Genomic DNA, 18,021 nt, shown 5'->3' with positions numbered 1-18,021 from the left:
GTTCTCATGTCTGTGTCTATGTCTCATTAACGAGAAACCAGTAACTTTTTTCTGGTTGTCTACACATGCGCATTAAACCTTTGGTCTTTGTCGGAAGACTGATGGGAGACCAGCATGCTAGGCAAGCTGCTGCTGGCTCTGCTTTCACTGCTCTGAGAAGTTCTCATCTGGGTATTTGTTGAAACAGAGCTAGCGTTAGAAAGGAAACAATCACTTCAATTTATTCTCATTTTAATGAAAGCCTTGATTATGAGGAGGTTAACTCCTGCCATGTCCAGTTTAATAAAATGAGTAAGTTGAACAGATGCAAGTTTCAAAAGAGTGAAGCAACTGTGCAACCTGCCCATTGATTATAACAATCAATAAGGACAAGTCAACTCCTTAAAACCACAAGTTTTTCTGACATGTTAAAAGCAAACACTCAATGATTGCTGACTTTTAGGGATTTATGTGCTGATTAATTTAAGTTTTTTTTAAGCTTCAAGAAAACCCCATCTGCCTTTGAAAGTTGCTCATTTTCTAAAAGCTACCTCCTAATAAGATATATACTACAGGCACTGAGAAAACGTCTCTTTTTGTTCAGAATCCCAAACCAATCTCACTTTGTTAAAAAGCTTTATGTGAGTGCACAGACCTGATTTTTCTCCCTTTTGGCAAAGGAATAAAGAATACATTTCTTCATATTCTTCATCTCCGTGTGTAGAATGAAGCCCAAACATCAGATCACAGCTCTGAAAGTAATTACTCTATGGCACAAAAATCCTTCCTCCATATGGCTGCAAAGAGATCTGAGTGCATACGTGGTCGAGTCTGTTCCACAACGCACATTCCATTCTCCTAAGTGGAAGGGGCTGCATAAGAGCAAATTTTGCAGAAAGATGTGGTAGCAAGAAGAAAATGAAGGCTGACTTTTCAGGATCATTTACTGGCTCGCAAGAAACAGACTACATTTGGGCTGCAGCCAAATTACATCAACTTAAGCCAAAATTAAACTAAAGCAGAAATAGTGATTCTTGTTTAAAGGACAAAAATGTTGTCTCAATTGACTGAACACAGCAACCCTGCCATGGTCACATAGCTTGAGTGATGGTAGATGACTTCCTCTATATTTCTTAGTGTCACCATGCATTTAATCTAATGCTTCAGTAGACCAACTGGTTACAAATGGAAACCATCCCTGGCTGCTTATTTGTACTTGTGAAATGTAAGTACATTAACCTAAGCCCTGTATAGTTTTGAGGTATTTGAGTCATTAAAAAGCCCTTTACTTTCATTAGCCACTGAATGTGACTAGTGAAGGATCAGGTTTGTCTAGAAAGCTTTATTCCTTAATAGATGAACTCATTATTTAAAAAATGTATACCGTATTTTTTGGACCATGAGGCGCACCGGATTATAACGCGCACTGTCGATGAAAAGGTCTGTTTTCATACATAAGGTGCACCGGATTATAAGGCTCATTAAGTGAAACAAAACAGTCAGATAAGTCAAACTTTACTCAACTCATTCTTCTTGGTTTTTCCACTTACGTACCATTGATTCATTAATGTTGAATTCTCTTGCAGCTGCTCTATTCCCGTGTTGTTGCTGTATATTAATGACTAACCTCGTATTGTGGATGAATTATCTCAGTTGTTCTCCTGACTGAAGTTTAGTCTGTTTACAGCATCCTGCCATTGCATTTGTCCCTAACCATCGGGAACTCTTGCATTGAAGGTGGAGAATGAATCTAACTTTTATCGAATGTAAAAAAGTTAGCATTCATCCTCCACCTTCACTGTGTTTATGTTATGCTAACCTAGCTGTGTCGCTAGCGATCACGTAGCACATCGATATATATCCGGTCCAACTTCAGTAACCCTAAAAAAGTCACTGCTGTTTAGTTTTCTGTCTTCATTTGTGTTGGAAGTGATAGCAGAGCTGTACATTTTAATTTTTTCAGAAATCTCTCAGTCAGAACGTGGTATGTCATGTTTAGGTGGAAACTAGTGAGCTAACTTCCTGCTAACATTTAACTCTGTTAAATTTAATAAATTCTGTTTTCATGGATGTTAAACTTAATTGTTACACCTGGTAAAGCAGCAACACTGATCATTTTATTAAAGATAAAAGAATGTAGACAGTTTTTAACTCTCAGTAATGCCGCAGTGTTCGTTTGACTTTGGGACCTGAAGCGGACGGAATTTTGGACCCAGATTCCTCCACGAGGCTCCCGCCTACGGTAGCCTTAATGCAATCTATCAAGCAGTGCGGCTTCGTAGCTTATCAAAGTCATACTAAAACATTTTTTGACGAATCGGTTTTATGATTTCCAAGCTTGACAAAAATATAGTAAGAAATCAGGAGGGAGGAAAATACTTTTTCATAGCACTGTATGCTGTCATAAAGGGAGATTCTAATATTAAACATGACCAAAGGTTCCAAATATGTGTAGATGCACCCAGTATCTCAAGAGCTTAAAAACTTTGCTTTGAAGCTCTTTTTCTACTCCTGGCTCTGTGTGTTGTCGATCCCTAAATGGGCTGTCTCAAATACACAGGTCTGGCTGTGAAAACCGCTTTGATTCAGATAATGCATCCCCTGTGGGCTGCAAAAAGTACCACTATAAGATAAATAAGGAGTATTCATAATTGAATTATTCAAAGGTCATATATACTTATATTAAACACAAATTATAAAAAAGTAATGTCACTACTAAGGCTGAATACATTATCTTGATACTCCAGTATCAAGTATCCTTGGGTCTTTGCTTTTTTTAACGGACACATCAAATGCAATTACATTTGATGTCAGTTTTTAGATTAGTTAGGATTTACAAAAACGTACCTGTCCCAGATCACATGCGAAGATACCTAAATGTGCATTTCAATCCCAATGGGTTCTCCATGCATATTTCCCTGAATTGCCATGTGTGTTAAAACCAAGCAGAGATGAAACATGTTGTTCTCTGCACCGTTAACAGAAACATTTTTCTTGCACATGTTGTAATTTGTTGAAGTAGATCCTTTTTTAGGCCCTATCGGAAACTGAAATGCCGCTCTTGGTCTCAGAGATGCCTGAGCTCGTCTTGTTATTTGCACTAGGGAACATAAACTGCCTTGCTATAGCAATGATACTGTGATAAAACACTTTCATATGACATAAAACTTCATACCAATGATGGCACAGTCCTAATACCAAGCAGCAATCCCCACGGCTGATAAGAAAAGTGGATGTGGAAGTGCAGTTCTTGGGTTTGCCACTTGAGACTGGATTCAAAATTAATCCAATCTCAAGTAATCCTCATCGACAGCTTTGGTAAAACAGCCAAGCTAAAAGGCATTAAAAGGCCAGTTTGTGTGTGTGTGTGTGTGTGTGTGTGTGTGTGTGTGTGTGTGTGTGTGTACTCATTTCACTAGAAATGCAGCTGTAATAGTCATCCCTGCCTGTTTAGGATGCATCCACAGTTCTGTAAAGAGGAGATTTTCACAGGCTTCAGAAAGTATAGAATTGTCTTTACCTTTACAGCCTTGTGCTTTTAATTTGCTAAACTGGCAGCAGCTCATTATATAAACCATTATGTTGCATAAATCTCTGAAACCTTGTGAGTTTGTCCTTGGAGAAGTGTATGTGTGGCTGAAAGATTTTAATAGCTGTCTGGCCAGCAGCATTACATACTTCTTATTTACAAATATATATGTGACCTGACACTGACACCAGCTGCTCACCGATCACCACCTCCGCTGGGCAATTTTCTGGTGGAAAGTCTGCAATGTGGCAAATTGTGTCAGGAAAAACTGCTCTGTTTGATCGATAGATGCCCAGATGGAAGACGTGGGCGTCACAAACGGACTGGCTGACAGACGGACGAACAAACATTGGCAACCACAGGCCAGACTACGTGCAAGCCACATTTGCCAAATTACTTAAGATAATGACTACATATAGATATTTTCTCCGTTGTATCTCTTTCTGTTATTTGCAATTTCTGTTAATTTCTTCGTGTTAATCTTTAAGTCTTTAAAGACTTTAAAGATATTTAACAAAGACCCTCGCAGGTGTCCGTTTTAATGGCTAGACATCCCAGCCAGAGCAGATGGCTGTGTGGACAGCGTCCCTCTTGGAGTTGTACTCGCGACAGATTGAGTGGGAGGCAAGGCGCCTCTGAAGTCACTTTCACTGCACTTTCTTCTGTTTCCTGTCCAGTTTCATTACGCTGCAAAGCCAAAGCAACCAAAACCAATGTACTGCAGAAACTCATATCATCTATGCAAGCACACAAATGCAAGAGTTAGTAAGACTGCATGAGATTACATCATCATCACTGCTGCTCACTTTCTTCAACATGGTGCAAATAAGTCAAACTAGTCTACAGCCATAATTAGGGTTTTCTATCAGAAAGGCTGCTTGACAGACAGGGTGAGGGCCAATTTAATGTTGCATTCAACTGATGCAGGGTTATAATGCTGCTTTAACCTTCTAGGACCTGGCGTCCACATGTGTGGACATCACATTTCGGGTTGTCTAGACCAAAATACTAAATTGTGCTCTACAAGTACCTGATATCCACTTATGAGGACATTATCCTGCCACTGTTCTATCGAAATTTAAAGCGAATGTCCTCATATGTGGAAACAAAAATCAGGTAAAAAAATAAATAAATAAAAAATCTGGTAATTCTTTGTTTTTACATTCATCATGTCCCAATCAGCCCAAATAGCAAAGAGAAATTAAAAATGCAATACTAACTATGAGAACAGCAGCGATGGGCTGGCCTCTGCTATGATGACCAGATTCCAAGACACTAATGTTGGGTAAAGTTTCTGCAGACGTGGAACATATTACTAAAGATAAGATTTCTTTGTGTCAGTGTAAAAACAAAGCACTGGTATAATTAGTAACTTGAAATATAATTGTACTCCTTTAAAGTAAGTCAGTGTTAAAGATCTGACATTATTAATTCTGAGCACCTGATAATCCTGTCTAGAGGAACTGTTTAGTTACCACAAATTACGATTTCCAAACTCTGAACAGAACCACTGCTCACTGATAATTAGCATCAATTAGCATAAAAGCACTACCAGCACCACAGATATTTTCTTTTTGCACAGTAGTAGTAACATCTTTAATTCATGGGTTGTGCTGATCCAGGGCAGTGTCACTGGTTTTAGCTTCTTTACTAATTAATAATCACTTAATAAATTATTATTATTATGATTAAGATTAAATTTATGTTGGATTTAATCCTACTGGCTTAGTTTCATGTAGGCATCCCGGTTTATAACCAGCACTTGCAACACAGATGTGTGGGCACACACCAGTGCCCAAAACACAAAGTTAAAGCTTGCACTCCTGCCCTCTACACTGCTACACTGATCCATCACCACTGCAATGAAAAAACTGAAGGTGATATTTCTGTCTGCTTTTTCAGTTTTAAAACTCAATGTAAGTGTGTGTTTGTTGGTGAAACACTGTGGAGAGGGCATGGTGGAGTGTGGAGGAGAGATACAGTCAAGTCCATAATTTTTTCTAATTTTGTCTCTGTGCACCATTACAGTGGGTATATATAAATAAAACAATCAAGACGTCACTGAAGTGTAGACTTTCATCTTAGGAATTACAGTTTTTACAGAGACACATTTTCAGAGGCTCTAACAAACTAACATAATTTAAAATATAAAGATTTGAAGGTAACTTGTTTGCAGTCAGTGTGCTGCCTGAAGTCTAGAAACCATGGATATGACCACATGCCGTTTCCTCCCTTGGAATGCTCTCCTTGGCTTTTGCTGCAGCCACCTTCATTTGCAGATTGTTTGTATGTCTCTCCCTTTAGTTTTGTCATCAGTAACTAAAAGCATGGTGTAGTGGATTGAGATCACTTGAGTGATTTAGCCATTGAATAATATCCCAGTTTGAGAAACTCTAGGGTTGCTTTTGCACTATGAGCTGTCTGATGTGTTTTTCATACCAAACGGCTGGCCAGTGCATTTCTGCTTTTTAAAAATGTGCAATATTGTTGATTTACTACTTCTAAAGGTTTTCGTGTCCCTCTTATTATTTATTTACATCTTATTTAGTTTTTTCAGTCCAACAATGGCTTCCCTCACTTCTACTGACATCTCTTTAGACCTCAAACAGAGAGTTCCAATGAACAGTAACTGGGTGAAGGTCCCAGTGGTCCCAGTGGTAATTGGAACACTAGGTGCAGTGACTCCCAAGCTAGGCGAATGGCTCTAGGAGGTCCCGGGAACAACATCAGAGATCTATGTCCAGAAGAGCGCAGTCCTAGGAACAGCCAAGTTACTGCACAGGACCCTCAAGCTCCCAGGCCTCTTGTAGAGGACCCAAGCTTGAGGGATAGATGCCCGCAGGGGCGAGCGGGGAATTTTTTTTAAATTTTTATGTATGTGCACTTTCTAGACATCTTACTATCATTCAGTTGTCTAATACTAACAGTACTTATTAGCACCTTAAAGGAGCTCAAAAGAGTTAGAACTATAAAGTGTAAAGTATAGAAGAAATAAACTTTTTAAACAGCATTTGATTAACTGATGGCCATCCACTGATCCAATACTCACTAATTATGCTAGGCTAAATTATTCATCACTGTAGGCAAACAAGGTTAACTATTATTTGCTGCTCCCATGCTAGTATATCCAGCTGCTGGAAGTGGAAAAATATTCTCATGTCCCTCTCCTTTCATCACAAACAGTGTATCTGCACAGAAATGGCAGGAAGTGCTGGCAGTGCTACGCAACTCCATTGTTCCATCTGTTTGTTCCACCTGACATGCAACACAGTAGGAGGATGCTTAGTGGAAGAGAAGAATCCAAGTCTCCTCATTAACCTTTTGTTTGGTTGCCCTCTAGCCATTTGCACATTTACAGGGGACATACACTGAGATTTTCTGGGTCATATATACTCCAACAGAGAAACCAATGTGAATAATAAATGTGAGCAAGTGTGAGAGTAGTTCATGTTTGTAATTAGGGTCAGTATACTCCCACATGGAGAATCATTAATTATGGTCTGAATCCTGAGTTTGTCATTACACTGCTAATTACTTTATTTACTAAAATTAATTCAGGTATGTTTACTGTTAGGTAAAGCTAAAACGTTTTTGGCAATTTGAGCTACAGTGGCTTGTGTACTGGATCAGAATACATGGACCCGCCTTCACTCCCGCTGTGCATCAATGATCCTTGGCCTCCAATGAGGTAACCACTGTTCCTTCTATGGACCACTGACCTCTCTCCACAAACTCTCCACGAGAGCTGCAGTGTTGAAGATCATCACAATTTGGCCCTTGCTTGCCCATTTCTCCAGTTTCTAATACATCAACTTTGATGTCAAAATGTTCACTTCCTCCCTAATATATCCCACCCACTAACAGGTGCCCCAACGAAGAGATAATCATTATTTACTTCACCTGTCATTGGTCAGGGTGTTATGCCTTATCAGTGTATATGTGTGTTTGGTGTAGCAGCCATTTAGGAATATGGTTCTCCATAAAATTAAGTTCCAGGTCCAGTGACAGTACAGTAATTGTAGAATAGTAATGGGTAATTTGGTGCAAGTGTAAATCTCTGAGTTACAGTGCTGTCTAACTTTGAAATGGTTGTAGCGTGCATGACAAAATTATAACTGGTGCTTTAACCACACTTCTGTTACAGTATATTTAGTAGGGATGCACTCCACTGATACACTGCAATCAGCAAAGGCGTGTCTACCTGCTTTTCTTTCTGTCTCTCACACAGATGCAGACATGGAGTAACACACAGCTGAGAACACTGCAGAGGGCTGCGTTGTTGTTCTGTCTGTATTTAGGTAGGTCTGTCACCTTCACTGAATCCAATCTGCTGCAAAAACCTAGTTATATAATTTACATTACGAGAAGAGAAGAGAAGAGAAGAGAAGAGAAGAAAAGAGACCTTTGACCTTTAACACACCTTTATTATATTATCAGTTATATCAATTCTTCAACTTACAACCATAACTGAAAATGAATGCCAAATCAACATATGAACAACCATCAACCCCACCCAAATACAATAAACACAAAAATGAAAACAAAAACAGAAGACACTCCATTCTGTTTTTTTCAAAAATTCAGAACTAAATTATCATCGGTTATTTTACACAAAACTCTATTAATACCCCAAATAGAGACAAACTCTTCAATGTTGGACACCATCTTGTAATAAACAAACTCTACTTTCAAACGTGCACCTACTAACCCTTTAAACATAATTCCTAAATTAACAGATCCTGTTCCCTTCATTTTGTTCCTCCTTGTGAGCCATATACTCATCTTAGCCTGACCCATTAAAAAATAATCAAGCAAACCTTCCTACGCTGCAGTGCAGAGTACCTTGGACCCAGGATAAAGAGACCCTCCTCTAAAACACTCCTAAGGCCAGCAAGCCACTGCCGCAGCAATGAAAAAAGGCCAGCTAGCCTGGGACAGCCAAGCCACAGGTGCTGCAGTGTTTCCTCAGTTAGAAAAGACAGTGGTTCCCTGTTCGTGGATCCATATGTGCCACATGCCTGTTCGCAGCCATGGCTCCATGCACTATTCTCCACTGGAGATCCGGACTGTGTTTCTCTATGGGAGGTTTGTACAGGGACCTCCAGCTGCCCCTTGGAGATGACCCCAGAGCCAACACACCTGACCACCTCGACTCCAGAACACCAGCCAACAATCTGTTCAGCAGCTTTACAGCCACCTCATATATAGCCTTCTGTGAAATCTTTGACAGGTCACCCAGAACAGGTGTTCGAAAGGAAAGAATGACCCCAAGAGGTGTGTAAGCCAGAACACTTTGGAAGGCGCACAGAGTCTTTACAGACAAGATGGCGCCTGTGATCGGCAATGCCGCTGTCAAACTCTGTGTTCTTCTTCTGTTTTATGTTGCATTACCCATTTTGCTGCTGTCTGTGGATAAGATTACAGCTACCTATGTTTACGATCGCCACACTCTACTTCGGATTAAATCAACTATGGAATCTATGGATGAAACCTGGAAATATTTTCGAGGCTTCTCTCCACCCTCCGGGCGATCAGCTGTTGCCCATTACGTCCCTTGCTTGCCTGGGCCAGGGAAAAACCGGAGCCGCCGTTCCCGGACAAATCACCGTCAGAGAAGACGAGGAAGGAGAGCGGGCATCCAAGTGAGATTACGGAAATATAAGAGTACCGCTGATTTAACGTCCTGCTTGGAGCTCTCAACAGTGGATGTTTTTGCTAAGGCGGACCTCCAGCTTAATGCACAGTTTCCTCGCATGGGCTTCATCAGGACGCCGTGTCTGAAAACAGTTTTCCCAGACCATGTGAGTGACCGTCCTATTGTCCCACGGATTATACTAAACGGTAAAAAACCCCGAGGAGTATGCAGTGCGAACCTGCACCAAGCCCCTCAGGGTGTAAACAGTGATGCTCCAGCACCGCCGATTAACATGGCTCTATTAAACTGCCGCTCGATCTCAAATAAGGCATTTGTTCTCAACGACCTTTTCATTAGGAATAATTTGGACTTTATGTTCCTAACCGAAACTTGGCAGCGGAATATGGAATTTGTCCATTTTAAAGAACTGTGTCCAGCAGACTGTAAGTGCTTAACCACACCGCGTCTCTCAGGACGTGGTGGTGGGTTGGCAGTTATTTCTAGAAACTCCTTTTTCTGTCGGCTGGTAAAGACCCCCTCCTTTAACTCCTTTGAAATCCAGATGATGAAGATCAATAGGACTCATCCCTTCTATGTGATTTTAATCTATAGGCCACCAGGACTAGCTAGGAGTTTCTTAGTGGAGTTTGGGGATTTTCTATCCTCCACCATTAAGCTGGAAAAAAAATTCTTCTGCTGGGGGATTTTAATCTTCATGTTGATGACAGTTCATGTCACGCTGCTTCGGATTTTCTTACTCTCTTAGACTCTTTTAACCTTGTCCAACATGTGACTGGGCCAACACACAGTGGTGGCCACACCCTGGACCTGATATTATCACTGGGTCTGGATATCGGCCCAGTTCATTGCAGAGACATTTTTATTAGTGATCATAAATACCTTTTATTTGATCTCTCTTTTACTTATGACACTCTACCCTCTGTTTATGAGAAGCGTTCACGATTAATTAACGACTCAGCGGTAGAAGAATTTATGGAATTGTTTGATAACAATTTATCTGAAACAGACGATATAGATCAGCAGATGGCCTCCTTCAATTCACAATGTCAAAAAATTCTAGATAAAGTGGCTCCTCTTAAAATCAGGAAAGGCAGTACTGTTAAATGCCCGCCCTGGTTTACAGAAGCTATCCGCAGCTTTAGGCGAATATGCCGTAAAACCGAGCGCCTGTGGAAAATCACAAAACTCGAGGTTCACAAGCTCCACTTAAAAGAACTATTATCTACCTTTAATGACATGGTGTCAGACTCAAGAGCCACTTACTTCTCTCAACTACTTGCAGTAGGAAAAAGAAATCCGAAAGTTGTCTTTGATACAGTGAGTAGCATTGTCTCCCCCCCAACGCCATGTACACCCGTCTCTTCAGATAAGGACTGCAGTGAATTTTTAAAATTTTTTCAAGATAAGATTAGTTGCCTAAGACATAACACAACTCCCTCAGGAAACCCCACCAACCATGATCGTCCACACCCCATAATTATGGAATCTTTCCTCCCAGTTTCTTTAGAGGATTTATTGGAAACACTGACTCAATTGAATCCTTCAACGAGTTTAGCTGATGTCTTACCTACTCGTTTATTCTGTAAAGTTTTTGAGACCATCGGGCCCTCTGTGGTCACGCTGATAAACCATTCATTGCTATCTGGCTCTGTCCCCAGGTGCTTTAAACAGGGGGTTATTCAACCTCTGCTGAAAAAGCCTAACCTGGATCCAACACTTCAGTCAAGCTACAGGCCCATCTCAAAACTTCCTTTTATCTCTAAAATCCTAGAAAAAGTTGTTTGGCTACAAGTAAAGAAAGCGCTGGAGAAGCATAACATTCTTGATAAATTTCAATCGGGTTTCAGAAAGTTACACTCTACAGAAACAGCTCTGCTGAAAGTCACAAATGACCTCTTGATGGCTGCAGACAGGGGTGATTGCTCAGTCCTGGTTCTTCTGGACCTTAGCTCAGCCTTTGATACCGTTGACCATCAGATCTTAATCCATCGCTTAAACTGCACGGTAGGGATATCAGGATCTGTTCTAAAGTGGTTCACCTCATTTCTGGAAGATAGGACGCTTTTAGTTTCAGTGGGAAACTTCCAATCAGACGTGGCTAAGCTTCTATGTGGAGTTCCACAAGGTTCGGTTTTAAGCCCCCTGTTATTTTCACTATATATTCTTCCCTTAGGCCGGATCATTAGCGGTTTCAAAAATATTTCCTATCATTTATATGCGGACGACATCCAATTATACATTTCTTTTAAATCTTGGGAATTAGACAAGCTATCCACTCTTATGGACTGTCTTAAGGAAATTAATCTTTGGATGACAAACAATTTCCTGCAGCTGAACGCAGACAAGACCGAGTGCTTAATCCTAGCCCCAGAGAATATCAAGCCCCAGATTAGTCAACATCTGGGTGCTTTTTCATCGTCGATAAAAGCCACTGCTCGGAATCTTGGGATAATTTTCGACCAATCTTTGTCCTTTGACGTTCATATTAAATCCGTGACCCGCTCCTGCTTTTTTCACTTAAGAAATATTGCCAAACTCAGGACTATTGTCTCCACAACCGAACTGGAGATGCTTGTCCACGCCTTTATTTCCTCCCGGCTGGATTATTGTAATGCACTTTTCTCCTGCGTATCTAAGGCCTCACTAAATCGGCTCCAAGCGGTTCAAAATGCTGCAGCAAGGCTTTTAACCCACAGCAATAAATTTTCCCATATCACTCCTATACTAAAATCCCTGCATTGGCTTCCGGTTGAGTATAGATAGAAGTTTAAAATCCTCACCTTTACGTTTATGTCTCTACAAGGTGAGGCCCCCATCTATATCTCGGAGCTTCTCCAGCCCTATTCTCCAAAGCGGACTCTTAGATCCACTGATAGCGGTCGTCTATCTATTCCACGGACTCGTCTGAAAACAAAGGGGGATCACGCTTTTCAAACCCTGGCTCCAATACTGTGGAACGGTTTACCCTCCTCACTACGCACCATCGACACGGTGGCCTCTTTTAAAAAACAGCTTAAAACTCATCTGTTTAGACAGGCATTTGGGTAATGTTAATGCGTAATATGTTGTTTTATTTTATATTTATATTGTACTATTGCTTGTTTGATATGCTTTTATACTTCCTTTATGTTGCTATATTGTTTGTTTGACATGTCTTCTTGTGAAGCACTTTGTAACAGCGTTTTTGTCTTAAAAAGTGCTATATAAATAAATTTTACTTACTTACTTACTTACTAAGTAGAGAGCCTCCCTCCTCATCCTGCTCCCCAACTGCGGCACAAACAGGCAACGACAGAAAGTCAGCTGAACTCGGTTGACCACCTGCAGAGTCCCCAGCGCAGCCCTTACAAGTCCAGGAAGACCACCCATGACTTCTTCCACCAGCTTGTCCAGAAAGCGCAAAGATCTGATTCCAGTCTCCTGAGCCAGCTTGGCAGCCGTTTTCCACTGCCCTGCCATCCTGAGGCCCGCCAGCTTAGTTAGACCAGCATTTACGAGGAACCTCTGCACACTAGTAGTGCTGATCATCCTACTTGGCATCAGGGGATTGTAAAAAAAAAAAAAAGAGGCTCTTCACCAACATCACCATAAAATTGAGAACAGTCTCTCTGTACTTTAAAAACAGTCTTCCAAGCAGTCAAAACAGACTGGTAAAAAACAGAGGTCTGCGAAAGGTCTATGCCAGTTACGTCAATAAGAAACAGGTGCTTGTCATATGCAAGGTCCTTTATTCAGTGAAGCAGCATAGATGCAGTCTTGAACCAGAGTGGTTATTGCTTTCGATAAAGATACTGCTATGCTGTCTGAAGACGGAACGCTGTGATGCAGCTGCGAAGGTCAATCAAACCCTGACCCCCCCCCACCCACCCACCCGACACAGGTAGAGACAGCACAGCAGACCTGGTCCAGTGAAGCCCTCCCCAAAAGAAATCTCACTCATATAAATTTTACTGTGCTTCCTGCTTCTTCAAAGGTCAAACCTGAGAGTCCCTGTCTAAGATGGTGCAAAAGAGGTTCAAAGGCCAGCGTATACAACATACCAGAAAGGGGGCACCCCTGCCTGATGCCTCTCTGAACTGGAACAGGCCGACTTAACCCTCCCCCCACCTTTAACATGACAGCAGCATTTGAGTACAACAGTTTGATCCATGAAATGAAAATGTTTCCAAACCCAAAAGCTTCTAAAGTTTTTAACAGATAGCGGTGATCAACTCTATCAAAAGCTTTTTCTTGATCCAGAGATAAAAACCCCACATCCAAGTCTCTGAGCTTGGCCAGATCAATAATGTCTCGATTTAAAAACAAGTTGTGCATTATAGTCCTTTCAAGGACACAGTATGCTTCATCCACATCTACAATCATGTCGATACAGGTCTTCAACCTATTGGAAAGACATTTTGCAATAATCTTATAGTCCGTACAAAGCAAAGAAACTGGTCTCCAATTTTTAAGCAGGCCCAGGTCCCCTTTCTTTGGCAGTAAAGTCAAAACTGCCCTTGTGCAACTTGCTGGCAAGATCCCAGTGGTCATACAGTATGTTAAAACCTCATGTATGTCCTCTCCTAGCAGCGACCAGAATTTCTGATAAAATGCCCCAGGAAGACCATCAACTCCTGATGACCGACCACAGTTGAGTTGTTGAACCGCTGAAGACATCTCATCAAAAGAGATAGCAGACTCCAACACAGCCGATTCAGCCACATCCAGCCGTGGCAGTGCCTCCAGCATCTTCGTCACACAGTCAGGGTCACACATTTCAGCACTAAAGAAGCTGGCATAAAAGTAAATAGCAAGCTTCCTCATTTCTGCTGGGTCAGATGTTACCTTCCCATTTGGAAGCCTTAAGTGCATCATTTGGTGTGACTCACGAATCCTTTTCTCCAGCTTGAAGAAAAATCTGGTTGGGGTATCTATTTCTTTAATAGTAGAAATCCGAGTTCTTATAAGAGCACCTTTTGCTCTTTAGTGGAGAAACTTGCCTAAAGCCTTCCTCCTACTGTCCCAGGTACTATTTGTATCATCTGTCCCACTTATAATCTTATCCTCTAGCATCTTGAGCTCTCGTTCTAAGTCCTCAAAGCAGTCTTTAACAGTGGCCGTTGCATGTGACGTGTATTGTTGACAAAAAAGCTTAATCTGCGTTTTCCCCACCTCCCACCATTGAGCCAAATTGCAAAAGTCAGTTTTCCTTTGTTTCCAGTGGCACCAGGAAGAGCATTTCTGGCCAACATCACCACACTCAAAGCACTTCATGCTACGTGCACTTGCATAAACAGTATATAAGCTGTTTTCATATCTCACTTTAAACGACACTTCCAGTGTCTGTGAAGGATCGTTTAGATACATGAAGGCCTGCCTTCGTAGAGACTGAACGTGCTGCAGTCTGGCATCTTTGCAGCCAAGGCGAACAACCCTGAACCCACTAGCAAACTTTCCAAAGCGGGTCAGTTCCTTTTCAAGCAGTTCATTTGGGATGAATGGCGGGACACCGGACACGGTGACCTGCATAGATGGCACAAACAGTGGCGAAACAGCCACAAACAAATCATCCAAAATGATCCCCCTTTCAACTAACAGGTGAACCAAGCGCTCCTCACGGAGAAAGGCAACCACAGCCTTGTTCATCCAAGAGCCATAAGTTATGTTCTCATGGCCCACCTGTTCACCAACAGCTAGCAAAACCTGCTCCACGGTGTACTGTTGGGGTGCCACCACACTGGCCCCATGTCTAACAGACAGGGGAGGCGAACCCTCACTAGGGAGGGACGCCATGACTCAAGGTAAAACTGGCCAATTAACTAAAATTCTTCACTTCACACAACACAATGAAATAAACGTGCCTTACCTGTTAACCACCCATAAAGCCCAAAGTTTTCTGGAAAAAAACAGTCCAAATGTCCCAAACTCACTCAGCAGCTCCACGCACTCACCAAACACCTTCACACACCCATTCACTCACACTCCCAGCATGCAGTGCAGGAAGAAGAGAAGAGAAGAGAAGAGAAGAGAAGAGAAGAGAAGAGGTTTGTGGTTTCCATGTGGCAATTTAAACCCAGGCGCCTGCTCTGCACATGGAACCAATTTGAAATGTGAAACTATAGGGACTCCTTGAAAGAAGGATGACTGCCAATCAGATGATAGAAAAACAAGTATGTAAATGCCAACCAAGCTCTTTTCAAATTTTGTATCAAAATATATCAGGTTACACTGTGTTTTCTGGTCTTGTATATCTCGTCTCAGAGAGTTTCAGGCTGTGTGCATCTTTTTTCCTTTCAAAGGTTACATTTGCTGTGACTGTAACTTACAGGAGAGATTAATGGCAGTTATATGGTTGGATTATCTGTCTGTTAAGAAGCTTAATCAAAAACTTATTGATAGATTTCCATCAAAATTTTACCAGAGGTGGGCCAAACTGACACAGGAGCTGGATCTAAGAATCTAAGGATTCTTACCCGCTGTGAGATACGGCAAAAACAAACATACCAAACTAACATAAGTACAAGAAGCACAAACCACCATTAAGGCAGCTCACTCTCTGGGCAGTATTTACTTTTAAGGGTATAGTATTGTATTTTATATATATTCATTTTTTTTCACATAAATATACTTTTAGAAGTTTACCGTGAAGTGAAAACAAGTGTTTTATTCTGTTAAAACCTATTTTAATATACCTGACAATTTTGCCCATATTTTTTTATTTTTTTTATTTATGTGTATATGGCACATGTGTAGCATTCATTTTACTGTTAGGTAAAATCTGTTCACATGTTTAGTAATAAATATCAAATGAAAAACATTTCCTCACCACAAGTTTATTTTTATTTTTAAAATACATTTTTATGTATGGCGAATTCCCTGTCTTTTGCTTTGCTCTACAGTATCTTTTACAGAATACAATTTTATAAAATACAACTTGAGATTAAAGAAATGTGAAAGTTTGTAAAAACTAGGCTCACTTCTAATGACTACAACATACATTTTGACAAAAGATTAAAGGTAGGTTGTTGCTTCCAGCTGTTCTGAGAAGTCTTCTCTTAATTTATTGAAAACCTGCTGCGTCACAAAGGCAGAATCCATCCAAAAAGTAGCACATCAGTAGTAAGTGATGATAAATTAACCCCAATGTGGGGACAAGATCAATAAGGAGCTAATGACATTGTAAACTTTATGTTTGAGAAGTAAGCTGTCACGCAAAGTCACAGTTTATTACCTCAGTAGTTAATTTGTATACATGAATTCTCTCTAATTATCTAAGTAGCTGCACAAATATTGCTGCCTTGTTAAGAGCATTCAAAGAGACTGCACTTCTCAGTGGTCATGACTTACGGTCAATGAGAAATGCACGTGTGCAAGGCCAACAGCACCATCTGCACCAGGTTTCCTCCATTAGTCACCCAGAAATTTAAAACAGCTTGTGCTGAGAGAAAAACATAGCAGAAGAGAGAGACCACAAAAGAAAGCAGAAGAAAGAGCACTCTTGAAGAGTCACCCAACAATGTCCTTGTTTTCGGTTTTAAAATAAATAAATAAAACGCAGATGCATTTCAGTTAAAACACCATAGTGTAACAATTTCAGTTGTGCATATAATTTATCTATATGCTGGTGTGTACTCATTTCCAAATTCCTTTTTATCAGCGCAAAACTGCAGTTTTAGATGGTTTCACACTGAACCAAGACCATGCACAAAATATAAACTGGCAATTAAATGAAAGAAAAAACATCTGCAGCTGAAACCAACACACAGCAGAGTGTGTTTAAGGCAGAATTACAACAACTGGGGCTGAGAAAGGAAGGGAGCAGCCGACAGCAGTAATCACACACATGCATGAGGACCTGCTTAGCTGTCTGTTGTGTATGTGGTCTTTAAATATGCACACTTCCATTACACTACTTTTACATGGCAGTGTCCTTATTATTTATACTTATTATTTATAGAGTGGGGAGCTCTGCTCACTAAGATTCCATTTTACAATGGAGACTGGTGCTCTGCAATGTACAAACAGTCCACATTTAGGACCTACAACTATATTTTTTCCACTACTAGCTATAAACTCATTTTACCTATGAAATATGTGGTCGACTGTACTATGCACTCTCTGAAACAGACTCGTGGATCTGCCTACTCAGCACTTGGCTGAAAACTTTCAAAGTGTTCCGTCTTGTCTCAGACTGCAAGGCTGAAGGGAAAACTGCAGGAAGACAAAAGAAGACTCTCACCATGGTGCGTGTCGCTGGTCGAGCGCATTACCCTTATCTCATTTATCACACAGACATCCCCTTTGACTGGAGGTTGCTGAATCTCCACACAAGCATGAGACAGCCGGTGGTCCTGAAGTTGCAACGGCCACGGGCCAGTCGGACAACGAAATTTCTAGTCTGAAAACTGCTTGCTTTGCTAACTAAAAACTGTGTTTGCTTCTAATATGTCATTTTCCAGAAGTTACATAACCAGGTCCTTAATTTTGTATCTGCAAAGTTCAAAAAAATGAGTCTACGGGGTGTCGCGAGCGCCGTTCTCTCTCCCAGGGGAACGCGCAGCTGCTACGCGAGCGTCTGGGAAATGACTTTTCAAAGTAAAAGCCGTACTGTTTAAGGAGGGGCTGCCTGCTCAGTGTGAAATTTGAGATGATTTCTCCCTGAAAACATAACAACGCGTCTCCGAACCGGCAGACAGCTTAAGGCAGATATAGGAACAAGAAAGGAAGAAGGCAGACTACAATCCCCTGTAACTGCAACAAGAACTGTGACCAGGAACTTGACTGTTACAAAACAAAGCAAGCATGATAACGGCTATGGCTCAATAGGGTTGAGTAAAAGAGTAAAAAACGCTATATAAATACCACTCCATTTACCATT

The 18,021-nt window shown here is 41.0% G+C and overlaps 1 protein-coding gene across 3 annotated transcripts in view; it reads right to left on the bottom strand.

Annotated features, from left to right (window-relative positions):
• gask1a (golgi associated kinase 1A) overlaps window positions 1-17,757 on the bottom strand; it is an 80,465-nt gene extending 62,708 nt beyond the window's left edge. Inside the window, exon 1 of one of the 3 annotated variants that reach the window (XM_082551026.1) lies at window positions 17,383-17,757. In XM_082551026.1, the coding sequence (XP_082407152.1) occupies window positions 17,383-17,410 (28 nt within the window). In that variant the 5' untranslated portion in view covers window positions 17,411-17,757. Of the gene's footprint in view, window positions 1-15,009; window positions 17,348-17,382 lie in introns of those variants that run through there. The other 2 variants (XM_082551025.1, XM_082551027.1) reach the window with 2 other exon arrangements.
• Window positions 17,758-18,021: the final 264 nt, after the last annotated feature.

Source organism: Aulonocara stuartgranti (genome assembly GCF_965226115.1).
Source record: "Aulonocara stuartgranti genome assembly, chromosome: 11".
Taxonomy (NCBI): Eukaryota; Metazoa; Chordata; class Actinopteri; order Cichliformes; family Cichlidae; genus Aulonocara; species Aulonocara stuartgranti.
This window is presented reverse-complemented; position numbering and strand designations above follow the sequence as displayed.